Here is a 27808-nt window from a genome sequence, read left to right as displayed (position 1 = left end):
TTTAAAAATATAAATCCAATGTAGATTTGAAGTCGCATCCATCAAAGAGTTGACCATCTATCCTTCCTGTATTTCTTCTACATGCATGTAAATGCCATAATTCAAAATTTTAACAAATTAAAAGAAGGAAATTTGTTTGAAATTTCAAACCAAACTGTCTAAGAGTTGATCATCGGTTAGTTCGTAATTTCGCATGAATGTAATTGCAATAACATAAATAAATGAAGTTTGGTATTTGATTTTGTGACCCTCAGTTGTAGTAGTTTTATTTCAAATTTTAGCTCAAACCGGTCGGGTGGAAAAAAAAAATCTTCTAAAAACCCATTCAATCTTCTTTTACATATTCGGTGTTTGCAACCATTCCCCCCCACTTTTCTTTCCAGAAGTTACAAAACTGAAATCTCTGGTATTTCTCAATAGCTTCCGATGGAAATTTGTGGAAAGCCATATCCAACATTCTACAGTATTTAGTTTTTATATAAGTCGTTGTTTTGTGCTATTAGGGTAAAGCAGATCAGATTTTTTTTCATTGTTGTTGTTGTTGACTAAATTATCTGTTGCGGTTTCTATTAAAAAGATATAGTGCGTCAATAGGAAACTATAATCTATATGAGCATAATAAATTAAAGTTTTTATTTTTACGCTGAGATATAACTTACTTTTCATCACATTGACATGATTATTTTGAGGGATAATGGCAAATTGATTTTTTAAATCTTTGAGAATTATTATTCATTGATATTCCTTTTTATTAACTTTAACCACCAGAAACAGCTGATATTTGTTGATGTCGGTGTTCTATTTGTTAGGTTCAACGCGCCAATTGCGGAAATGTTATTTAAGTTCAAAATTTGGTTCTGCTATTTAACAGATTTATCTTCTCAAATTTTGATTTGGAAAATATTAGATCTAAAATCAGTTAGATATCCCTAATTGAAAATGTTAAGCTTTATTATGAAGACTTTTCGCTTTCGAAAGTTGTTCCATTTTATCAAATATAAGCCGATAGAAACTAGCATAGTTATTTCAATCATTTTGGCCACTATTCTACCCTTACGGTGTCCGACTTGGAGAGGATATGCATACTTAAATTATAATGAAATTAAAGATGATCTTCAAATGTGTTTAGTTACAAGACGACCACATGATTTCAAATTATGCCCATTAGTTTCTCCCGACTTAGGTATAACATTTTTTTTTTTTTTACCATATGGTTCAATCAAGGTACCGTGACTCTATAGTTTAAAGAATTTGGGATAAGACATATTTGTCCTTAATGCCATAGCTTTTACAATAAAATAACCTGTTAAATCAGAAAAATTAATTCTGGTCCATTACTTATTTCACATATATCTCGAGTATAGTATATCCTCATGTGCTTCCGTAATCTGTTTCGTTCAATTAAACTTCATTATTATCTTTATTAAACAAAGATATTTTAATGTAATGAGTTCGTTTAAAAAAATGATAGTTCAACTCCCTTTTTAATATTGAATCTGTTAAATGTCTTATCTTAGAGAATTGATTAGGAAAGTGTTTTGTATTATTTCTATATCAGAATGAGATTTGAAGCATTTAATATTTTATATCATTACTCTATATTTTCATATTTGATTATATATTTCTTAGCTCTGATAAAAAATATTTTTAGAAAGTTGAAAGGGAAGGGGGAAAGAAAGGCTTTAAATTTGTATTTTCATAAGATTATTTTTATTAATGAAGACACAAATTCTAAAGCTTCTATATATTTTGCATTTGTATACTAGATACATAATAATTTATTATGTATTACTTAGGACTGATAAAAAAAAGTATCCAGAAAGTTAAAAGAGGAGAAAAACTTTTGAATTTGTATTTTTATAAGATTGTTTTTATTTAAATTTTTCCATGTAAACTGGTAATTCTTATGAAAATGTACATTTCTTTAGTTTAGGAATCTAACTCTCAGTTTAACTTGTATTTTTAGTAGTAAAGTCAGAGTTTTTAATTGAGTAATATATAACAAAAAGCAATAACCATATCTTATGAGTTAATTTAAAATTGATGAAATGCTTATAATTCTTTATATTATATTGATATTCTCTGATCTCATAAATACAATGATATAAAAAGATTTTGTATCTGAAAACTGTTATATTTCAATCTAATATCCTGGCATCATTCCTTGGATTAGTTAAATATACTGAAATGGTTTTATTAAAAATTAAACATAAAGACATTTGGAATGAATTTTTTTAAAAAGAAAGTTTTTTCTTGTATAAAAACATATATTTTTAGTATGTAAACTTCTGCAAAAAAAAGTTAAGTTCATGTATTATATGTATGAAAGAGAATAAAATAAAATAAGGTGTCAGTGTAAATAAAAATTTGCTGTTTTCAAGTTAATTATGTCACTGTTGATGCACCAGCAGAAGTTGTTCACAAAAGATTTATTAAAATTACTACCCTAGAAATTATAATTGTTTGGAATTTTTACAAATTTCCCTTTCTCTCTTTTTTTCACCCAATTTCTCTTCCTTATAACAAGGCTATTTTTGAAACTTAAACCCTCAGTCAGATTTGGAACTTATGTACAGTTTGTTTTGTTGCATTAAGAGTTGGTAAATTTAATCTCATTTTCTCATTGTTTAAGAAGCCATTTGATTAAATGTACATTTATTTTAACTACTGTATTGATATTGAATAATTTTTTTATATAATTTCAGCATCACATAAGCATGCAAATAAAGTTGTCAATGAAACACTCCTCCGTGAAATGCCAGAAAAATTAAATATTCTTCCAGGAGGAAGATGGTTTCCAAAGCATTGTTCTGCATGGCAACGAGTAGCAATCATTATACCATACAGAGATAGGAAGAAGCATCTTGACATTTTTCTTCAAAATATGCATCCTTTCCTTCAAGCTCAGCAGTTAGATTATGGAATTTTTGTAATTGAACAGGTAAATTTATTTCTGTAATATCTGTAAAAATATCAGTTTGGTTATTTTCTGAGCCATTTTTTATTTGATAAATTGTATGCAAAATTACAATAAAATATATTTGTAATTTGAAGTATGGAAATTTAACTGGTATTCTACACTAGGGTTTTTTTTTTTTTTTTAATTGGCAAACTTCCCGAGCTTGTTTATTATTTGTATGTAAAATTAATTATTCATTAAATCAGAATTTTTTTTTTCACCGTGTAAAAGTTTAATGAAAAATAATTAAATTTTAAATTGTTTTTATATTTGTCCTCACATTCTTGACCATAAACTTACACTACATAAGAATTAAATCTTTAAAGCATGAAGGCTTTGGTATGGAGAAAGAGAGAAGAGAGAAGTTGATTTAAAAAGTAAAATATTTTTTATTTTAAACTTTTTATTTGATTTATTTTACTACTTGCATATTTTATCGATATTGTTATTATGTATATTATCATTGTTATGTGTATTATTATTACATCTATTAATAGCATATATTATACATTAATTTGAGGGTACTTACTTACCATTTGCAGATTTAAAGTGTTTCAGATTATTTTTATTTGGATTTTAATTAAAACAAATTCCATATCAATTTGATCCTTGTTCAAATAGTAAATCAAATAATAATAAAAAAATATTTTGTAAATGTGTATATGAGCGGCATTTGAATTTTGCTTTCTCTTACATATTTGTTTTTCTTATTATCCATATTTATCTTCCTGTGATTCTAAAATATCAAGAGAAAAATAAGTTACTTTATCATTTGATTTTCTAATTTTTTTAAGTATAGGAAATTAAAAATTAAGCATAATGTTTGATACTCTATATTCTCATACACTATCATATTCTCTATCAAAAGGATATCCTTGTAAACTGCCAATAATAATTCTTCTCTATTCATCGAAAATTTAATACATTATCTTAAAAATAAATAATTTAATGTTCTTCTATTTTAAGGAACTGCCATAATTTTGTTGAGTGGTGTTTTGATTATACTAGTCAGTAAAGTAGGATGGAAATTATGAATTCAGAATTTTTGTATAAACTCGATGTGTATATAGAAAACCTGTGCATTTAATGTCATTTAGAATTGTTACATACCTATTCAGCATATCACGTTTGCATGAATTTCAAGTCTATATGTATGTTTGATATGCATAGTTGAAAAACAATTTAAGCAAACTATTTGCAAATATTCCATAAGGCAGTAACAAAAGAAGTAGAAAGAAATTTTTAAACTTAGTATGCTATAAAAACATACTAAAATCTTTTAGGAATGCTTAAGAAACTTTTTAGTATTCACATTGATTGAATATTCCCTATTTTACAAGAAAAGTATTTGAGCTCTTTATGATTGCATCTATTTAATAGTTGTGTAATTATAATTACATTATCTATTAACAATTATCCATTTGCAAAACACAATTTTCATAGAATAGACATTGCTAAAACATGATTTGTTGAACAGGAATCAAAGTAACCTTGGGCAGTTAATGTTCAAAATATAGTGAAACAATGAGATTTAGCCTCATAACAAAATAATATGAAGATGTTGATAAAAAAAAAAAAAGAAACTGTAGAAGGTTATCAATGCAAAATCCAGCTTCTTAATTATCATGGATATAGACAAAAAGTTTGTTTTGCTAGCATGTAAATAGATATTAAATTTACACTTTGTGAAATGTGTATGTATGTGTTTTGTAACATAAAAAAGAACTGTTCCTGAACAATGGAATATTATCAAAAGATTTCCTTTCATGAAGTATGCCATATTCAAAAACCAACATAAGCCAAATTAGCTAGGTGTTCTATTCTTTAGTTTATTTTAGAAAAAATAAAACAAACTTATTATTGAAATGTAGAATTATTTGGGACATATGATAAAATTAGTGGCACCTTTTCTCTATGGAGGTTTTGTTATGTGAAATTTTTTATTGTAACCGTTACTTTCAGGCTAATCTAAATGAATGTCAGTAATTCATTTTGTATCTGAGAAGAAATATATTTTCTTATAAAACAAAAAAATAATGATTTTCAATGATAAATAATATGGATTTAAATTCATGTTTTGGCATGCTTATCCACATTCCTCACATCTAAATATTTGATCAGAGATTGATTTGAAATAATATTTTTGGCTGATCCTTTTATTATATTAATGTTTTTTAGAATGAAACACCCACAGAGACCAAATGTTATTGCTCATTATCATTTACCTTTGTTGTTGCTCATTTATCGTCTCCTGTGACAAAAGTGTCTTATCCATAGAATATTTTTATAATATGAAAAATCTTTCTGGACTGTCTGTCTTGTTCAACATTTATTACAACAGAAATTTGAGTAATTATTCACACATCCCTTCTCAATGACTACCTTGTTTGCTTATCTGAAGTATTGAAACTTTTAGGAATGGGGTTATTTAAAGAGCATCGCTCAAGAGTTGTTATATTTATGATCAATATACATCATGGCTGCAAAACTGTTTCATTAAATTACATTTTTCTAAAACCTTGTACTGTACTCTCTTTTTCATTCTTGTTCATATTTGGATTTTAATAATTTGTTTCACCATATTCTGTAATATTGGATTTGAGATTCTCATGAATTGTATCATCCTCATTATTTTAAATGTTGATGTTTCGTTTTTAGTTTCCTGTTTCATTATTTTTTCTAGTATATCTTGAATGCATCTTACTAGAATGCATATAACCAGACAGAGCTGTTAAGATTAAATTTTAACAAATTAGGTTTAATGAAATGAAATATTAATTAGCCTAAAAAAATTATTATTACTTTATTCTACTTTTTCATTTGAAAGCTAATTCATTTTTTACATATACAATAATTTTTCATTAAACTATAATAAGCTAACTGTGGAACCAGAAAGGGAGTATTACCATTCAGCATTAAAAAAAAAAATGTATGAATGTTAGATCTGTGAGACAAAGTAATAAAAATTTTAGCATAAAAGAGTAAATTTTAATGAGTTTCATATCTATTTATCTCTCGTAGTTAATAAATTGTTGTCTAAAATGAATGAAGTTACAGATTATGACTTGATGTGCCATTAATAAACGGTTCCATTATGTTGCATTAGTTGTCTATTCTAATTTGAAAGATTTTCTCTATGATAGAATTGATAATATATAAAGGAAGATGCTAATTTATTTTATTTCACTTAAATTCTTGAGCAATGGTAAATACAATTTTGCGTTCTTACAGATAAAGTCATCAATACTGTATTTAATTTGATTTTTTAATATTACTATTCTTTTAGAGGGAACAAATTCTTTGTTTACTGATTGATCTTTTTTTAGAGTGAGAAGCATAAATTCAACCGAGGTAAATTGTTTAACATTGGATATTTAGAAGCTACCAAAGAGCCTGATTTCTGCTGTTTCATTTTTCATGATGTTGATTTATTACCTGAAAGCCCTCGCCATACATATGGTTGTTCAGAAGAGCCTCGACACATGTGTTCTGCTTTGGATACTTTCAGATATGTGTATGTGCAGCTTCCTTACTATTAGCTATATCATGTATAAAGATTTCTTTTATAAGAAATAATTTAAATAATCGTATTAAATTGTGAAAGATATATTGAAACATGAATGCATTAATTTTGTGACAAATAATATGAAGCACTAAACTATTTTATACATATACTTGTGCCTTTTACTTAATTTGATCACATTTTTATGAGCTGGAAGAGTTTCTTTTTATTGCTATTATTTTGCTTTTTTTTTAAAATTAGTGTATTTAATGTAAAGAAAATACATTAAAAGACATTGTATGAAGTTTGGTATTTTCCCAGCTTTCTATTGACCTAGTCATTACTATTAAATTAATTTGTTAGTTATTCACAATGCATTTGGTTTTTTTAACACATGTTGGCAATTAATGCCTTGTGAACCTCCTGTTAACCTGAAACTTATGTATTACATCACATGTCAATTGTTAAGAAAATGATAACATAGATTTTTTAAACAAGCATGTCAGAATATTATGAAAATCTTTTCTCATTATCCTTATCAATGAATGTTTTCAAATTTATAATTTCATTGCAATTATCTTGGTTCTCTGAAAATTCTAAATTAATGAAAAAAATTCCAACTCTTAATCTTGTGAATCTTTTAATTCATGTTTTTTTTTTTTTTTTTTTTTTTGTAAATTTTAGTAAGCAAAGAGCCTCTCAATTTTTTAAAAATAAATTTAGAATGCACTTCAATACAAAATTTTTTTATTATTACATAATTGTTTCATTAAATCTGTTTCAGAGATGGTTGGTTTCTACAATTTCAGGCAATTCAATTCTATGATTGTTAGTATTAAAATTTTTACTTTGTAAATTTGTTACTGATTTCAGTTTTCTTTTTAATATTTGCTTATTTGTTGACAATACATTAATGAAAATTATGTAAGCAATATGTCAGTATAATATTCTTCAAAACCTAGAAACTTCAAATTGTTTAACTTTTTCGCAAAATTGCAAATTATTATAAGAGAGAATGGTAATATAATATTATAATTTCTGTCATGTTGTATATATTTTCTTTTCTATTTATTTAGAAATGGAATTTCCATGTAAATAATCTACTAATATTAACAATGAATATGTATGAGTTTCACTCGCTGTCTCTCTCTGCGTATGTGTGTGCTTTCTACAGCCCAGACCATTTGACCTAGAACTACTGAATGTGATATATATATACTTTTAAGAGTGGTAATGTGCACTTTGGAGTGATTTTTTTAAAAAGAAAATTAATGAATTAAAATTAAGCAAATTTTGCATTTTATGCCATAATTTCCAAAAATATTTCAAAACAAAACAGTTTTTTATGTCATCTTAAAGTTTAGGGTATTGTCTTTTTGATAATACTGATAGTTGTATAATTTTTACTGAATTTTCGCAATTTAAAAAAATATGCTTAATTTCCAAAAATAGATTACAATTTCTTTGAAACTACCATCATTTTCACTATTTCATCTAATATGGAATTATGTGGTTTTCTTCCATTGTTGAAATTTATGGGAGAAAAATACTGTTTAATATCTATGTAGTTTACAAATCAAATAAGCTAAATTAAGTTTCAATACTGCAAATGTTTGAAAATAGATGAATCAGGGAATTATGATTTTAATACAAGTATGATGTCAAAAGATTGATTTACAGCAGAAAGGTTCATGTAGTCCATGAATTGAGCATATGTAGAATAATTCTAATTACATTTGGTGACATCATTGGCATGAAGTTATATTTAAAAGATTCAACTGAATTAAATTTAATCAATATTCCTACTGAACCAGTTAGTTGGCAAAGATATATTTTAATGTTTGATTATCAAACAAAACAATACAAGTAAAATGAACAAAACAAAACAGATTTTAAAAGTTTGTGCAAATTCAAATGTAATAGCTGAGTATCTGAATTTTTATCTTTCATTGAGTGATTATGAAGTGACTCAGTAATGATATTTTCTGTATTTAATGGATAAATTCTCCACTTTCAGTAGATAGTTTGAAATTTGCATTTTGATATAATTCAGTCTTGTTAAAAATAATAAAATAATCAACATGTTTATCAATCAGGTAAATGTTTTAATTAAGTTCTATAAGCACTTATATCATCTGATATTGACCATTAAGACCACTTTTAGATTTTTAGCAGCTTTATTGAAGTGTACATCAGTAAGAAGATTTAATAATTGCCTCATATTAATGGAAATTTGGGAGTGCTCAAGATTTTTTCATAGTATAAAGGGTGGCTAGTTATAATCTGGAAAAATCTCAGATTGATTCTTCATATTTATTCAGTATCAGGAAAAAATACTATACTATGTAACATTTATATAACTATATAGTGGTGAAGCCCAAAGTATAGCAGCTTTATTAATATATTTGATTCTAACATCTCATATTGAAATTTTTGAGAAAATTTTCTGGAATTCAGCATTTAATGATGGAGTGTGATTGTATGCACATTGCTATTGAATCTGGGTTAGAAAAAAATGTCTGTCTGTAAATCTGTAACTGGTTGATTATCTTTCGAAACAACTCACTCTTCAAAAAAGGGAGGTAATGCTTTTTCAAATTCAGCACAGAAACTTGAGTTCATTAATTTCCTTCATTTTTTAAAAACTTTTTTAGTATATGCATACAGAATTGAACAATGCAAAGCATAAAATCAGTTGGTGAAAGTAAAAAATTTCTACTTGGAGAATAAACAGCCTAGATCCTTATTTTTCCAAATGAATCTCCAAGGAATTACTCAAAAATCTATGCTTATGATTGTGGATTAATTTTGTAATTTCAAATGCTTATACTCCTCCCAGTCTCTGCATAGAAGTATAATAATGTTCTGATTGAATAAAATAAAAAGTAATGCCTCAAGAATTTAATTATGCATTCTTGGTATGAATTCTTGCCATGTTCAAAGATAAGAACCAAAATCCAGAATAAAACTGATCTAAACAGTTAAGTGATTTTGTTTAGAAATATAATAAAAGTATCACTAAAGCAAAGATATATTTTTGCTATATGTGTTTGTTACAATGACCTAACATCAGTGAACCTATTGTAGTAGTTAGAAGTCTCTAAATGTTTTTATATTTTCTTTATAATGGCTCTGTTGTTTAAACTGGCAATATCTCAAAACTGTGGCTTTGAATTTTGCGAAATTTTAGCAGAAAAATGATGAAAATATTTGTATGCTATCAATTATTATTCTTATGCTCCATAATAATTACTCTCTAATATGAATTATCATGATTCTTTTCCCCTTTATTGTAAAGTAAATCCGCTGTCGCTTACTTTCTTTTGAATTAAAATAAAATCTTTATAAGTAGTTTATTTTATATCATATGAATATGATTTAAATAGAAAAGAATATATATTATTCATTGTTAAATTCATGACCTATTGTGTTCATCTTTATTGAATACTTTAAGTGTTCGTATTTTAATCACTTAATTTTTTAATTTCTTGCTTGTAATTTTTATATGTAAAAATTATAGATTACCATATCCTGAGTTATTTGGTGGTGTAGTAGCCTTCACCAAGGAGCAGTTTTCTACAGTGAATGGCTACTCAAATTTGTTCTTTGGTTGGGGTGGTGAAGATGATGACTTGTATGATAGGTATGAATTTTTTTTTTATTTGGAAGTTTTATAATAATTGACTTTTTTTTTTGTATTGATAATATTTTTTCCTTTTAAATTTTGTTACTTTTTTTAAAAAACTATGATCTATTGTTGCTTCCATCCTAAAGAATCTTTGTTTTCAATCCCAAAATATGTTAACCAAAAATGTAAGACCCAAATATGTAAGATCAAATTTTGCTATAATACATGGAGCATTTTCTTGCTCTTAAATTACTATAAATTGGAGGGAAAAGGCCTTCTTTAGGTGATATATGTTAATTTCTGTTGATTTAAATTGCTATTTTTTTAACATTTCAGTTTTATATAAACAATTTTGTTGTAAAAAATATCTTTTATACAGAAAACTGTCGAACTTGAGCCTTACTAAAATTGCTGATTTTGTTTTGTAGATGAAAGGATTTATAATTCATAATACATTTGATTATGCATAATATTTGTTGATAAATATTATCAATATTTATTGAAAACATCATTTTATGAAAAACTTTTACTTCAGATTCCCTTATTAAAAATGCTTTTGATATATGCATACATTTGTTAATACTTATTGAAAATATCATTTTATGAACTTTTTCATATTTCTTTATTACAATTGTTGTCACTTTAACTATGTGAAAAATCAATCATGCATATAATATTATTAACAGAATCATAAAAAGGTTCAGTTTTGTACTTCAGTGAGATGAATCTTGCTTATTGAAAGCTTATAAAATTTTATTAAATATTTGATGACGCATTCAACAAACCTTTGTAAATGAGATAAATGGATTTTCGAATTTAGCTCTTTAATAGGGGGGAATTATTATTTTAGCCAGATATAAGTTTTCAACTTTTCTTGTGCTTTCTTTTATTTGGCTGAATAAATTTTGCAAGATTTCCAAAAGTATAACTACAAGTATAAGTTTACAAATACAAATGTATTTTCATTAGTTTAAGTTCATTAACAAGTCTTTATCCTTCTCAAGTGGTGGTCCATCATTTGGCTTATTAAAAGCTCTTTGATTTATTGAGTGATCAAATGCATAAAGAATTTGTTTAGAAAATGTGATGAATTATATTTAGTGTATTGTCAACAATTTATTTAGGCTTTGCAGAATAATAGCTACATGAGATATTATGCTTTTTGTAAAAATTTAATGTGTATTATTTATTCAAAGTTTTGGGAACAAGAAGGGAATACTGCTTAATATTTTCAGACTGGGAAACTTTATATGAATTTTTGTGGATGTAAGTGTTTGAAAAATGCATCTGTTTCTGAATGAGCAGTCAAAATTTGGAACAACTTGATGTTATATGTTATGAATGTTGAAAGAGTAAGTTTCCTACATTAAAATCTAAATCATATAAATTTGTTCCAAATTTTGGCAGAAATCATAAAGTTAACCAGCAGGTTATCCACTTTTGCTCTTTTTGTCATAGAATATGAAAAAGTTATTCACTAGTTAGTTTAAATGTTCAATGTCATGAAAAAAAGATGTTATTGAAGAACTGCAAATACCATTTCTAACAAAAATAATTTCTCAAACAAAGATTTATATGCTTATAACAACAATGTTAATATGAGATTCTCAAAGAGAATTAAAAAGATTTAATAATTAGGGGGAAAATAAAAAAATAGCTAATAAATTTAAAATATAAATGTCAAGATTTAGTATGTGTCTTTATTTTTTTTAAAAAAAGTTTTTTAAAGAGTTTTTGGAAGTCCTTTCTCAAGTATGTATTTATTAAGAGTATGAATTATTTAGATCCAAGGTGAACACCAAATATGCCCATTTCTGTTATAACAAATTTGAAACATTCTTTCTATTCTTATTAATTTCAATTCACTACAAGAAAAAGATACAAATGTATTTTAATAGAATTTTACAAGTTTTTGCATGATGTGGCTTGCAGTTCTGTAGAATATGAGGAGTTTGAAATATTCAAAAATTTGGATTGATGAGTTTTTATGAATATATTAAAGTTTTGGAAATTATGGGAAGTGATTAAGATTCTGATACTATTACTGTCCAGAATGGTGATTTTTTTAAAAAGTAAAAGTATTGAGGTTGAAATTCTTACAGAATAAACATATATTGAAAAACATTTTAGATGAATTGAAAATATGGGATGGTATAAAGAACTATAAGATCAAAAAATACTTTAGGTTTATGTGAAATTAAAAAATAAAATCTGAATATGTTGGAAGCATATTTGAGCATTAAATTGCAGTTTCTTGAGCAAAAGAAGAAAAGGAAACATATTGTAGATGAACTAAGTAAATACTTTTAGGAAATTAAAGCTTTAACAGAGCAACTCAATATATGGGTTTAAAATATTTTAATAGCCAGACTATTTCCAATTTATTAATTTAAATGAAAATTAATAAAAGTGTATTTATTTGTCTGTCTTTTTCCCCTTCATTTTTCCAAGGAATAGGTAAGAGTGAAGTCAGAGACTCTTGGAAGGTTAACATTTTTTGAATAAATAAATTATATTTCAGCTAAATTGTGAATGTGTTTGTAAAGTTAACATTTAGTTGTAGCAACATGATAGTTAACAGTTAGAATGCATGTATTGTGACCTCAAAAACTCACTTTTAACTTTATGCTTTACTTATAAACTTCTAGAATAGCAGAAAAAGTGCCCTCAGTGTTCTTCATTTATTTATCAAAAAGTAATAAGCAAGAATTTAATTTTATGTCTTAAGTATGTAAGCATATATTTCTTGAATTTTGCTAAAATGTACTTAACTCTATTTTGCAACTCATGCCTAATTATTTTGAAGTTTCACATAAGTTTATGAAAAGAAAAACTCAATTACCCCCAAATTTTAATGATTAGGATTGTGAATTTCAGCAGACCTTATATTACCTATATCTTTCTTTTCAGCTAATCTTATATACCTTTCTTTTGTATTTAAACCTGCCCTATTAAGTAAATTAAAGGAATTGTAATAATATACATTTACATTCTTGAAATGACTTCAAAAAAATTTATTTTGTCATTTTGACTTCAATTACTTTTATTTAAAGAAAATTTATTTTAATCATTATAAGGTACCTAGCATGAACTGTACAGTAATGATTTACTTGTAATTTTAGATAAATGGGTCTTTTTTGTTGGTGGTGGTGGTGGTCTTTTATTGGATTAAAAATTTGCCTTTTTTTTTTTTTTTTTTTTGTCTGTGCCTTCAGTAATTTTATTATCATTTGACACTCTTAATATTGTTATTAATAAATAATTTAACAGAACTATATTTATTGCTAATCAAGTAGAGTTTCAAGCACATTTTGCAGTGTTTCTCAGTAATTAAAAATATCAGATAAGAAAACTGCCAGTTTAATGAAAGTATTAAATTAGAGGAAGTTATAAAAAGGCATTGTAATTTGTAAAATTATTTTTACATCATACAAAATGATTCAGAAAATAATATATGTAATGATGTTTCATAATCTAATTTAAATCTTAGTTGATTTCCTATTTTTATCTTAAATTAGTTTGTTCTAAAATTTTCTTTTATTTCCTGTCCTAAATCCGATTTTTTTAAAAATTACTTCTAATCCATGTTCTAAAAATTTTCTGAATTTAGAATTTTCCATGCCATGAGCAAAGGGATAAAAATCTCTAAGGGGTATGATATTCTTTTAAAGGTATCTAAGAATCCCTTTTCTAAGTCGACTTATAAAGAAATCTCTATCAGAATCTCATTGTAAAATCACTGAAGGGAAAAATTTCTATCACTTTTTGTTTTAGTGTTGATACGTAAACAGATGAATCTCATTATTATCTATCTTTTCTGTGTACAAAATATACCTTCCGTCATGAAACAAATTGTATTTTCTTCTCAAAATTTCTTCATCAGCAAAATTATGTTTACAATATTATATATATATGCACACATACCTGAGCAACATCTAAAATTATAATCTATGTCATGCAAGGCCAATGACTTTCACATGAATTATTTTTCATTTAACATTTCTCACTAGTTTTCTGTAACATTGGAAGAATACCATTATTTTTTATTGTATAATGTTATAAAGCAATGCATATTTAAATATGTAACTGTATATAACAACATATATTTAAATGTATATTTGAGACATTCATGAAGATTGATGCATTTGTGCCTTGAGAAATGCAAATTAATCTTCGATTTATTTACTTTTTAGTCTACTGGAATGACAACTATTTTATTGTGGGTAAAGTAACTATTCTATCTAACAAAAATTTTAATTTAAGCAAATTAAAAAAACTATTTTTAAGATTTGAAAGAAAAAAAAATTAAAAAAAAAATGGAGAGCTTAACTAAGAAATGTTTTATTATTGTTAAAAATCCAGATATTTTTTTGCCCTAAATGTAGCTGAATTTTGTAATATTTCCAAATAAAAAGAAAAGATATCAAGCTTGACACAGTACTTGTAGTTCTGGCTGCATATATTTGTTTTATTTTTTTACTTGCTTTAAGAGAAAAGAAAAAGCATATTCTTTTATGCCAAACAGTTTTCAAATTCTCATACTTTATCTTTACTTATAATTTAACTTTAATAAATAATAGTTAATCACTATTCTAAAGCTTTGGAATAAATGACAATTTTTGTTTTGCCATTTGGTATCTAACAATGTAATAAGAACTAATTAATTTATCAAGGATATAAAATTTTATTCAATAAACTCAAGCTAAATAACTGTAAAAAAGTGTCCCTGATTGATATGCTAGTTGGATACATTAAAAATTTATAAAGTGTCAAAATATGAGCATATTTGACCAAACAATTAAAGAAATTACAAAAATGAAAAAAAAAATATTTAATTGTAAATACATATTAAACTATTTGCTTTCAGTTTTGTATACTTACTGTAAAAATAAAAATGCCTGTAGAAAGCAACGCAACATTAACGTTGACTGAGAGTCATGAATGATATATGTAGTTTAACAGTGAAATGGAGTTAATATTTTAACAAAAGAAGGATCAATAAAAATTATGTTTAAAAAAATTAATAAATCAGAGGAAAAATAGTTTGATATTTGAAATTGATGCTACTGTAAAGATAGTTTTTTTGAATTTTTAGATGATGAAAATATATTTTATGTGAGATGATTTGTTCTGAATACTGATTAAATCCATCAAGGAGTGTTCAGTAATATGAAGTTCATATAAACAAACTAATGGATTTTCAATTTTATATACAGATAAATTATTTCTTATCTAAACAGTCAAAGAGATCTTTTGAACATTTGATCGGATTCTAATTGTTAGAACATGATAGTGTTTCCCTGCCACTTTTTATTTGTCTAGCTTATTTGCTTAGACTGCATTTACAAAATGAAACAAGTCACAATTAAATATATATATATATATAAACTTTGTTTCAGAATAAAATCATAAATACTATAATTTTATACGATGCTATAATATGAAATAATGTTTTTTTTTCAAAGTGTTGATATTAAAATATTATATGCTTTTTCAAATAATGCAATCATAAAAATAGATTTTGTTTTCTTCGTTTTTGAGATATAATTAAAATAACACCAATGAGTTAATTTCATTTTTAAAATAAGGATTTTTTGATGAAATTAATCACTTTATTCTTCTGTTTTATAAGATATATGTCAGATCATTAAATAGAGTAATATTCTTATCCAATTTTCGAGTATTTTTGATCTGGTATGATGTAAATTGTTTGATAGTATATTTGATTGAGCAATGTGATCAACTAAATAGCAATATGGTCCACATGCATTTAAAATATAATTATTGCATTGAACTCTCTTTATCATTTATTTGTGTTATTAAACTTAATTTTTTTCTACAGAGTGCTTTAAAAGCCTTTTTCTATGAGAAATTTTCCCATTTATTATTGAACATTCTTGATTAATAAATAAGAAAAAGTTACTTAACAAAGCAATATTTATTATATTTCAAGAATTTTTAGCCCTTATTATAAATATATAATATTTTGTTGTTTATTTAGGCTTAAAGCTAAACAAATAAATGTAAGGCGATGGGCTCCAGAGATATCAAGATTCACCATGCTTTTTCATAAAAAAGAAACTCCTAACCAGCACAGGTATGTTTTAAAAAATTAATGTGAAAAATACTTTCAGAGTATGATGTTTTATGCGATATTCACTGTATTTTCAGTGAAATATTAAGTGTAGGATGAATAAGAATTGTTTTTCAACTGAATAAATTTGATATAACTGAAAAGTAATGCAAGAAATATCTAAATATAAAGCTTATGTATCTGTGATTAAAAAATGAATTATAACTTTTTTTTTTTTTAAGTATTACCTTTTTTTCCTGTTTGGACACAAATGTTCTGTGTAAAGCTTGCAAATGCAATTTTTATAATTGTTGCAAAGTGTATTTTATTTATTTTCAGATGTAGTGGTACTCAATTTGAGGAACTCGACCTGAATTGTATGCATTTTTTACTCAGTTGTAAATAAATAGTAAAAGTTGAATGTACATCATTCTTTTTTCTTTTTAATTCTATAACCTTTCAACTGTACTACACTCTATTTGTTTAACTCTTCTGAAAACATTCCTTTTGCTAAATTTGTTTTCAATTTATTTGCTATATATTATGTTCAGAAAATAAATGCTTTGCAAGCAAATTTATTAGAAGAACTATTAGAAAAGGCAATCTAAGAAATTGATTTTTCCCCCCATCTTACAAGTGTAGGTATTCAAAAGTTGATCAAGTAAATCCGTATTTCTTTTAATTCGGTGTTATCTAATATTTTAATTGAATATCGATTTTGTGTCATCTGTTTTTAATTAATAAATCATGATGCATTGTGTTCCATAAGAATGACATTTTATATATATATATATTTTTTAGAATGCAATTCACTATAGTTGTATTATTGTTAAAGTAAACATTTGAGCTATGTACTTTTTTAATTGTCATTTGATCAAGAAGCCCTTATTTTTTCACATAATACCTAGTAATATATATATATATTTTAAGTTTATGCAGTTTGTAAGAAATGAAGTTATCATATATATCTTTGTGCCCTGTAACTTTATATATTAAATCATTTACGGTATTTATATCTTAATTTTCTTTTTTTAACTTCCGACCTGCATTCTTGTCTAGTAAAAAACAGTGCTTTTAGCACAAACAAAGTTTTGCTCTCCAATTAAGACAATATATTGATTTCATATTTAAATAGTTTGTTTGGCATATGCTGTTAATCAGTTGCGAGAAGAGATAATTGTTCATCAAATGTAAAAACTTTATGTAACTTTCTGCAACCTTAACATCCTTTTTTTTCTTACGGGAAAATTTTAATCATTTTGGTGTAGCGTATTCTATATCGGGATCTTGTGCCAGAAATTCAAATCCAATTTTATTTTTATTAAATAAATTTGGTGGATATTTCAAAATTTTATGGAAATTCCCTGAACATAAGAAAATTTGGCTATGTACCTTTTTTCTTGACAAACTGATTTACTTCCAAAGAGAATACTTTAAATGGTAATTTAATTTTAACCTTTCTATTTGTATTAGTAATATATGATATAGTTTTTCAAGTGAAGTGAGAAAATAATATTGGATTGTTTTCACTTGTACTATGAGTTATTAAAATTTGAAAAAAAAAATTAATCGAATATATACTGTGGTGGCATCCTTTGTCACAAAATCCAGAACATCCATTGTCACAAAATATCTTTTAAATAACTTGATACCTTCATTTTTCATAAGCAATTCAAAACCATTTATGTTCAGATTAAAGAGAATCACGGGTTAATATTTATGTGCAAATATAATTCTGAGTCATTCCTGTAATTATGTTTAGTGTGAGCATAGATCAATTTTCAAAAATTATTTATCTTACTTTTGATTTCAAATGGCAATATTTTAATAAAATAATTATATGATCTCAATACAGTCTCAATATTATAATTAAAATATTGAAACAAACTGTTATAATGTTTGGAGTTTACATTTTCAAAATTTATATAAATTTTTCAACATTATTGTGTTTCAGATTCCTTTTACTTAAAACTGTTAAGGAGAGAATGGACAGAGATGGTTTAAATACTCTGGATTATAAAATTTTGTCAATTGATTCACTTCCACTGTATACAAGGATATTAGTAGATGTGAAGCCAAAATAACATGTTAAGAATATCTTACTAATTGAGCTTCTAAATAAAACAGCAAGTATTAAAATAAGTAATTTAATTTATAAGATACATTTTATGAACAATGATGATGCATTCTTAAATATATTTATGAAGTCGATTGGCAGTTTGTTTGACACATCAGGAAAAAAAATTTTTTTTTTCTCTCTTAGCATTGCAGGGATGCCTGAAGCCACTGAAAAGATTTTTCATAGATTTATTTCAATTGATATTTTTCATATGCATTCACTTATGAAGTGTATTTCTTTTTAAGGAGAAATTTAAATAGTATTGACAATTATGAAATATTAATCTAAATTGTATCATAAAAATGTAACTTTTTATTTATGAAATGAATAATTTCATAGTAAATAAGACTTTATTTGCTGGTATATTATATTATCAACATTTAGTAAGAAATACATGATTTTTACAATAATCATTTACTTAACAAAATTAATATAAACTATTTAATTCAAATATAGTGTGTATAATTTTCAATTACTTACTTCGGACAGAGTTGTCTTCACAAATCCATTTTGCAGTAAGTCTTTCTTTTCAAAAGTACCTATAAAAGTATATATATATTTTTAAATGTTTTATTTTATCTTTGATTACTAATATTCCTCAAATATTATATTGTTTATATATTTACCGAAAGCGACCATCAAGTGTAATATACACAGAACAAAATCTCCAAATCGTAATGTACCATCTTTTCGCATATATCTTAGTACCAGCAGTGATAGAGCATCAATATTTACCTGAAAGCCTGAAATAATTGTGAAAAAAGAATCATAAAAATTGAAACTATCAATATAATTACATGAAAGGAATATTATGCATTATAGTTATACAGAATTTACATCCTAAAATTTTATTTTTTATAGAAACAAAGATTTAAAAAATATATATATCTTTAGAGAAATGCAATTTTATACTAACAAATATCTTCTTCGTTTAGCATTTCTTGCTTTAATTATTAAATTGCTTTCTTTTTTTTTAATTATTTATTATTTATTTGTATATATGTTCTTATTGTGAAATTAATTATTGTATGTTCAATGTTTTTTGCACAATGCAATTTTTATTTGTAATTTATAATTTTTACCTTTTGGAAAGATTAATTTTTCTATGATTTATTTTTTGTTAGTGAATATCTTTTTCAAAAGTTTGTTATAAAAATAAAAAGGTTTTAAATGTAAAAAAATCCATATATTTTCTAAATACAAAGCTATGATGGGAGTGTAATTAATAAATATAAATATATTTTAGTAAATTATTGTGTTAATATTTTGGTTTATGGAGTAAATCTGTTTGTTTTCTATGTAGTATGTATTTATATAAATATATAATGGTAATTTTCTTATTGGTCTTATAATAATTGTGTCCATTAATTCCATCCATGTATTTTATAGATATGAATAACTATCAATACATTATTATAGAAAATTTTGAAAAAGTTTTTTCCACCTTATTTTTCAGATAATATGTTCATCAAAATATAAATCAGTATTATTGTTTGAAATTCAACTTATTTTTGTCATGTTATATGTTTTTAATCAACATTTATGTATGAAAATGTATAGTAATAAGACTTTATTAATAATGTCTGCTTTATTAATAATGTTTACAACTGAATGAAGATCCTTCCCCCTCATTTTAATGATTAAGGAAAAGAGATTTTTTTAAAAAAATCAAAAACAAATTAAGAATCTTGGATTCCTTCAAATGAAAAATATCTAAAAGTATCTTTTAATTTTTGAAAACATAAGAACATGAAACATAATTCAGATTTGTTGAATTTTTTCTCTTGTTGTTAGAAAAGTATTCTAAAAGTCAACAATAATTTTGAATAGTTATATATAATACGTTTTCCATTGTAGATGTATGTAAATAAAAAGTGCAGTATTATAGATATTCTACAGTGAGTTGTAGAAAAGGTGTACAGCTAATTTTTTTTATATATTGTGTATATTAATAGTACTTAATAAGATTTTTGTTTAAAAATTAATTGTAATTAAATTAGAATGTGCCTGCAGTGAGCAATTAGTAATATCTTATTAGTGGAACAGTTGAATCATGCCTTCATTGAATTTGTTTGTACAGAATGTACATAAAAAGAAAGTTATTTTTTATTTCACTTTATACCTAATATGCCTGTGAAATGTATGGAGATGTTTATTGTATCCATATATTTTAGAACTCTAAAAAATTATTAAAATATTTTTAAAATATCTGTGGCCTTGTTTAAACATCATAAAATATGTTGTGCAATCTATGCAAAGTGTACTTTACTTCAACTGTTGATTAAATATCCTTTTAAATCTTTATTTGCTTTTTAATTTGATGTGTGTATTTTCATTCCAATTAAAAGTGATTTAAAAAAATATTAAATATAAAATTATATAGTAATATTATAATAAAAGTTCACCTAGATTTCTTTCCATTCCATTTGAAAATATAATTTTTACATTTTAAGAATATGGCAATAGTAGTGAAAAAAAAGTTTGATGTCTGCAATTTTTTAATTGAATTTGACTAAATTTAATGCATACATTTCAATGTGAAGTCCACTTTTCTCTACCTTTTGAGATCCAATATAGACGAATATTTTAAATTTTTTAATTAAATTAAAATTATTTTAAATTTTAAAGAATAAATTATTTTTTGAATAAATCAGTTGTGTGAAAAGAAATTATGGTAACATTTATTTTTATGTTAGAAATCTTGTGAGGAGTAAAAAAGTATAGCTCTGGTCATGGAAAAGATTCAGTTTTATGAACATCAGTGACATATCATAATTTGTGTGAAGTTAAAAATGGCTAACTTTGTCCTTGGTCAGCTAAGGGGCCATGCAAAATATCCTTGTTTTTTATGCTTATAGGATAATAAATCCAAATCAAACTACATAAGAGTGGCTTACTAGAAGAATACAATTGCTAGTCATTTGTGAATCCTGTATTAGATGAGACAAGATTATAATGCCTCCTCTGCATATAAAGTTAAAGTTATTGATTCAGTTTATGAAAGTTCTCACCACTTAGATCTTATTTTACATACATAGGAGGGGGAAAAAAAAAATTGGGGAATAAATTCAGAAAAACTTTTTTAAAAATTAGAATTTTTTTATAGTCCCGAATTAAACATCTCTTCAACACACTTTATTTCTTTATTCCTATGAATGAGATAGAACGAAAACATGGACATTTTTTTTCCCTCCTCTTGTTATAAATAGCTTCAACCCTCTTAATTTTGAGTGGCCACAAGACTGAAAATTATGTTGCATGCATCAGTCAACAGCTTCAAAATACTTAGTTGTAATTTTAATTCCATGCCTTTACCAAAAATCTTATTTAATTTGTTAATATAAATAATCCTACCATCATATCTGACGAACTGATGGGGAAAAGCTAAACTCAAATTTATTTTCAGCACATGAACTGTACTTAAAAACAGTTTTTAAAAAATTCTTAGTATTAAAACATCTTATTAGTATTGGTCTCTGTAAATCATTTTTTAAAATTCTCCATCATTTTAGAATATGTTAATCACTAAGAATTCTTCTCAATCACAATTTAAAAATTCAGAAAGAAAGCACATTGTACATGATCGAAGATAATTCATATCAAGAAAATTTTGTTCTAACAAATTAGATTGGAAATTAACAATATTCCATCGTTTTGTGTTTATGATGTCATATTTGCTTTAGAAACTAGAAATGGAGTTTTTCAAAATGAAATGTCAAATTTGTATGGTCTTTCTGGGACTAGATTACATGACTTTTATATATTTTAGATTGAAATATATTATTAAAATGATGTACAGCTAAATTTGCTTGGTGGACTTTAAAAAAAGTATCCTATTTTTCAGTGTATGATTTAATTATATTAAAATAATAATTTTTTATTTTAAATTATTTATTACTTTTATCTTTAACTTTTATCATTTTTTATAAATGCTTTTTGAAATATGCCCTTTAAAAAGTAAATTATTTCTTCATATCTCTTGTCTTTATCATAAGACTATTAATCAAATGAAATAATTATTTGATCATTTTTTTTAATATTTCAGTTAATCTTAATATTCAGTTATTCAGTTTTAATATTTAATATAAACTACAAAATTATAAAAATATTATTTTGTAGTTTTGCACAAAATGGACATTGTAAATCCAAACATTATTATTTCTCAACTGATGAGTTTATATTGTTTATTTTTATTTATTTATTATTTTTTTAACAGTTTAGTGATATGCTTTGGCTTGAACTTCCGTTAAATTTTTCTTTTTATTTTATATAGAAATAGATACAATAATTTTGATTTGAAATATTTTTCAAAATGTGTTTTAAAACAATTACTTACCAACATCCATTAAGGCTCCTCTTAGTTTTTCCGCTCGTAAAATTCCAGATGATCCTTTGCTGTGACTTCTAAATATTGTCTGGGAGTAAAATCCAAAATAAATATTTATAAATTGCATTTTTTTTTTTTTTTTTGAGTGTGTGGAAAAGAAAATTAAACCTAAAAGTGTGGCCATTCATTCTTTCATATACCAATGTTATGCTTTCAAATTATATAAAAAGTGTGTGTTTTTACAATATATTTATAAATATAGGTAAATACTGCTGTTCTGTTCAGATTTCTGATCAAAAATCTGAATACACTTAGAAAAATTTCAAAGTACCATTACTTTTTTTTACATAATTAAAGTTTGAGTGTGATATTTCTACAAATAAAATGCTGTAAATTTCCCCAATTCAATAACTTAAAAAGAAGTAACTTTATTTTAACAGTCATTGAATGGATTACAAATAAAAAAAAAGAACATAAATATATGTTGGATGTGATACTGATACTGACCTGCCACAATTTTAAACTGCACATAAGATTTTTATAATCCTGATATTTGAGTCTTCCACTTCCACTCTTCTGAGAAACTTGTTAAGAAATTATTATCCATAAGTTACTTATGCTTTTATAAAACATTTAAAAGCATTATTTTTCTTATAAAATTTGCTCAAATGCAAATCTTGCATAAGATTTCCCTGGTGCATTTATGGATATTATAAATATTTTTTGACTTATTTGCTAATGTATGTCCATTTCTTTTTTTTCTTTTGTCATACACGTTTTTTATACTGTGTAAGGCACCACTATTATAAATACATGCTAATTTTATCATTTTCTTTCAAGAATCCATTGTAGATAAAGAATATTATGTAACTATTATCTGAAATTATTTGTTTCATATTTGTAGTTTATTGCTTTTAATAATTATATTTTCTGCTTAACATTGCTAAATACCATATATTTGAAGTAATTTTGTCATTTCAAAATCATATCTTTTATTTATTTATTTGTTTTTGTATGTTTTCAAGAAATTCCTTTTTCTTTAGTAAAAAACAAATTTCCTTACTGTTGTAATTGACTTACCTTTTCACATAGAATATTTTCCTAGATTTTAAATTACTACTAATATTCAATGAATAAGAGTTTTAAATTGTATTTTGCTGTTTGATCAGATAAGAAAATATTTAAAGGAAAATGAAATTTATCTTGTTTCCTAACCCTATAAATTATTTTTTCCTAACCCTACTTTCAAATAATGACAAAAAAAATGAAATAATTATTAGATGTTAAGTTTATTCCAATTTGGTAAGTTAAAAAATTTGAAAAAGAAATTAAATTAGGTAGCTACAGCATGCTTGAAGTAAAATATTGTTAAAAAATGTTAAATTGTTTGAATTTTTTAACTAATAAATTTTGTAAACAATAAAGGTTTTTTTTTTTTTTTAATCAAGTTGTTTTAAAGAATGTAAGCTCATAACGATTGTGAATAATAATAACTGTAATTCAAAAGCAAAAGATCTTTATCATACTACAAACAGCATCAATTTGTAGTTGGTGTGAGAAAATATTTTAAATGTAGAACTTATTGAATGGAATCTTGAAGCACCTAAATAATATTTTTAACTATCAAAAAAAAATTGCAAATATATAAAGCAAAAATTAAAATAAAAAAAAATAATGAAAAAATAAAATGTAATATACCATCTTGTGAAATATACCATTATGAAAAGCAAAATCTAACCTCAGTAACCTAAATTAGGTGAAATGAATTTGATTCTCAATTCAAAAACATTATTTTACAATTTTTGAAAAACATAAAATTATTTTTTAAATGTTAAAATTAGGGACCAGCTATATATATATATATATATATATATATATATATATATATATATATATATATATATATATTGTAAAAGGTATTTTTTTAATTGTATAAAAATCATTGTTGTGAGATAAAATCATTTTAAAGATATCATAGTGGAAAAAAAATCCAAAATTTCTTTTAATTATTTTTTAAAAGAATTATCTTTGACTGTCTTCTTTCTATTATCAAGGTAGGATAACAATGGTAGATTTATAAAATATGCAAATGAATTTCTTTATATATGTGTGGATAACTCTAGCAATTTTCTTCCTTTTCATAATATACTACTGAATTATGACTTTTTTTTTATTGTAGCATCTGATCATTTTAATATTATAAGATGTACTTTTTTGATTACTTAGACATTTTTATGAAAAAAAGAGGCATTCTGAGAATTTTATCGGACAATAGCAGTAGTTATAGTAGTATAAAAATGAATTATCTTTGGTTGCAACAGGTAACAATATTATAACATTAATATGAAGTCGTATTATTATTATTATTTGTAACTCTAAATGTATTAAAGGATACATCCAAGGCCAGTATGATTTGTCTGCAAACTTCTAGGGTAGCACAACTTTTGACATAATCTGCAAGAATGAAAAGAAATAATTGAGAACAATTGTGTTTTATAATAACACCACTTATTGAGCTTTATAATAAAATGATTCTTACCATTTGGCAAACATGTTTCAAGAAGCTCTAAAAGTTCGAAGGCTGAAATCGTTTTATGTTCGTCTGCCAGTCGCAAAAATACTGCTTCATATGAACTGATTTTGTCATTAGTAATTGGTGCTTGGATGATTGCTGGTTTCATAGAACTGGGGATACAGTCCAAGAGCTTCATTCGTATTGGCTTAGTCGATAACACTCGGAGAGTGTAGTTGGCTTCTTGGCATGGTTCGAACGTGGTTGGAAGAAGAACAAAGTACCCTTGTTCTAAGTGGCAGCGTACTGAAACCTTGAAATACATATTTTGTGATAGAAATTGCATCATACTATTTGAAAATAATTTTATAGAAAATATTTGAAGCATTTTCAACAACTACTGTTTCCAAGAATAAGCAGCATTTTTTTTTTTTTCAAATGTTCAATGCATTTTTATCATATTATGAAATAAAATTCGTTGATCATATCTTATACTTTATGCTGACATTTCAAAAATGACTTTGAAGTCTTCAAGATTCTAACAACAACAAAAATGCACTGAACAACCTGGATATTATTAAGGAGGGGGATTGGCTTTTCTCAGATCCAAAGACATTACTACCAGGATATCTTGCCATAGATTTTGATTTATCGAAATGAGATGTAAAAGACATTAAAAAATAAAGAAATTACTGGCAGATACTCCTATTGTTATTAAAAATGCTTAAAATAAAGCAATTTCAGAATCAAAATTGAATTCAATGTTACCTAGATTGCTATTAATTTCTATTCCTAGATTTTTTTAAAAAAATTCTCAATTCTGCAATTTAGTTTTACTGAAAGGATGCGTTACCGTCAATAACAAGTAAACTGTTTGGGCTCACCTTGGTATCTGAGGTAATCTAAACGAAATTTTTTAAAGTATTAACACAATAACTAAGGATTAAATTTTGACCACGGTCCAATCCTTTGCGCAGGAAGTACTTCCTGTCATAGGAGTGGTGGCAACTGAATCCCTCATTATTACTATAACCCTAGGGGAAAAAATGGGGAACTGTTTACTATTCGACGTCTTTTCATCCATGTAACCAGGAAACCCATGAAAGGGGAAAAAATCGCTTTGGAGTAAACAGTAAAGGAATAATCAAAATCTGAGTGGCTTGCATTGTTTTTTAATTCATTGCACCTTCTTGAAGCACTGAATATGCCTTCTCTTGGTGCGTTGAATACGTTTCTGTTGGTGTAACCAAAATTTCTTTAATGTCTATGACTATGTGCTGAACAAACTATCTTATTTCTTAATTATGTAAACTACTTATCAAGTGAAAATGAAAAGTGCGCTAAACATTCCGGAATCTTTCTGGCAAAAATTTATCATATACAGGGTGGTTATAATTAAACTTCCACTTTAAAATGGTCATAAAAGGAAAACTACTGAACCAAAGGTTATCAAACTCGGTAATAGTTTAAAGAATGTCACAGGAATTTCTTCTCCCCCCCCCAAAAAAAAAGTTCAAAAACTCACCACCAGGTGAGAAATGGCGTTGCATGCAATATTGTTAAGCAAAATAGTACATGAAGGAAGACATTGGTTTAAAATGTGTTTAATCGTTTCTAAAACGTGTTACAAAGCATGTTCAATGTGACGTCCACCATTTTCTGAAAACAAGTTAAATCGCATTACTGCATTCTCAACAGTAGTTCTTAGCATAGCAGGAGGAATGTTACGCACATGTCGGTGTATCGCATCTTTCACTTCCACCAAATTGTTCAGATTCATAAACAGTGCTTTTTGAGATAGCATGCTTTGCAAATACGTTTCACAAATGATTAAACACATTTTAAACCGATGTTTTCATGTCCTATTTCGTTTCACAATTTTGCATACAGCGCCATCTCTCCCTTGATGATGAGTTTTTGAACTTTTTTGCCGGAAAAGAAATTTCCATGACTTATTTTAAACTATTACCATGTTTGATAACAGCAGTTTTCCTTTTATGATCATTTCAAAGTGAAACCTTAATTATATAGCTGTTAATTGAGAAAATTATTCTTAAATAAAGTAAAGAAGAGTTAAATCAATTTAAAATCATAAAGGGTCTCAACAATTGGCGATTGAAACTGTTATTTAAAGGAATTTCAACAATTCTTGAGTTATTTGACAATTGCACCGCTTATTAAAATAAAATTTTGTGCGCTAAATTTTCGGAAAGTTTACGAACGTTTACGCTCGTCTATTAAGATAACTAGTTATTTCATTCTTTGTTTTGCCAACATAAGTTATAACAAGGTGACGTAAAAAATTTTCGGTTAAACATTTGAGAAAATAAACTCCTCGCCTGCTATTGCATTATTGAAAGATAATATTTAATGATATTATTTGAAATTTTATCATTGGTGTCAATAAATTAAACAAGTAATATATAAAAAAAAATTAAGCCAATTTCTACTTTCGCAAGAATTGAACTCGCATTCTTCACCTTTACGTGAAAAATACTGAAATCTTTGCATTTTACCGGTTGAGCTACTGCCTGTTGATTTCAATTTTCAGTACAAACTGCTAAAACTCTATTTAAAGTATTAAAAATTAATTAAATTTAATAATTAATGAATTAATATTTAAAAAAACTGCATTAATTTCAAGTGTTATCCACTACAAGTTTAAAAAAATTATTTGAACTCGAGTGG

At 25.3% G+C, this 27808-nt stretch overlaps 2 protein-coding genes across 4 annotated transcripts in view; one reads left to right on the top strand and one right to left on the bottom strand.

Moving 5' to 3' along the window:
* The first annotated feature begins 781 nt into the window (after positions 1-781).
* LOC129970413 (beta-1,4-galactosyltransferase 4-like) lies at positions 782-19056 on the top strand. 2 transcript variants are annotated; one of them, XM_056084458.1, is made up of 7 exons: positions 782-1183; positions 2706-2941; positions 6286-6473; positions 9982-10104; positions 16091-16186; positions 16502-16539; positions 18117-19056. In XM_056084458.1, exons 1-7 carry the CDS (start codon positions 940-942, stop codon positions 18164-18166), a joined length of 975 nt encoding a protein of 324 aa, XP_055940433.1. In that variant the 5' UTR covers positions 782-939; the 3' UTR covers positions 18167-19056. The 2 variants fall into 2 exon arrangements, with proteins under 2 accessions (XP_055940433.1, XP_055940432.1); XM_056084457.1 differs by lacking the exon at positions 16502-16539.
* LOC129970387 (calpain-C-like) overlaps positions 18359-27808 on the bottom strand; it is a 36094-nt gene continuing 26644 nt past the window's right edge. For both annotated transcript variants that reach the window (XM_056084454.1, XM_056084455.1), the window contains exons 12-18: positions 25148-25433; positions 25004-25062; positions 23116-23184; positions 22618-22696; positions 18908-19024; positions 18762-18820; positions 18359-18448 (exon numbers count right to left, since the gene is read on the bottom strand). In XM_056084454.1, coding sequence (XP_055940429.1) covers positions 18422-18448; positions 18762-18820; positions 18908-19024; positions 22618-22696; positions 23116-23184; positions 25004-25062; positions 25148-25433 — 696 coding nt within the window. In that variant the 3' untranslated portion in view covers positions 18359-18421. The remainder of the gene's footprint in view (positions 18449-18761; positions 18821-18907; positions 19025-22617; positions 22697-23115; positions 23185-25003; positions 25063-25147; positions 25434-27808) is intronic.

Source organism: Argiope bruennichi, chromosome 1 (assembly GCF_947563725.1).
Source record: "Argiope bruennichi chromosome 1, qqArgBrue1.1, whole genome shotgun sequence".
Taxonomy (NCBI): domain Eukaryota; kingdom Metazoa; phylum Arthropoda; class Arachnida; order Araneae; family Araneidae; genus Argiope; species Argiope bruennichi.
This window is presented reverse-complemented; position numbering and strand designations above follow the sequence as displayed.

Excerpts from the sequence above, each read along its gene's own strand:
- LOC129970413 (XM_056084457.1), top strand. The coding sequence starts at position 940 with ATGTTAAGCTTTATTATGAAGACTTTTCGCTTTCGAAAGTTGTTCCAT. Across the intron at positions 1,184-2,705 it reads ATTAGTTTCTCCCGACTTAG|CATCACATAAGCATGCAAAT; the intron begins GTATAACATTTT and ends ATATAATTTCAG. Across the intron at positions 16,187-18,116 it reads GAAACTCCTAACCAGCACAG|ATTCCTTTTACTTAAAACTG; the intron begins GTATGTTTTAAA and ends ATTGTGTTTCAG.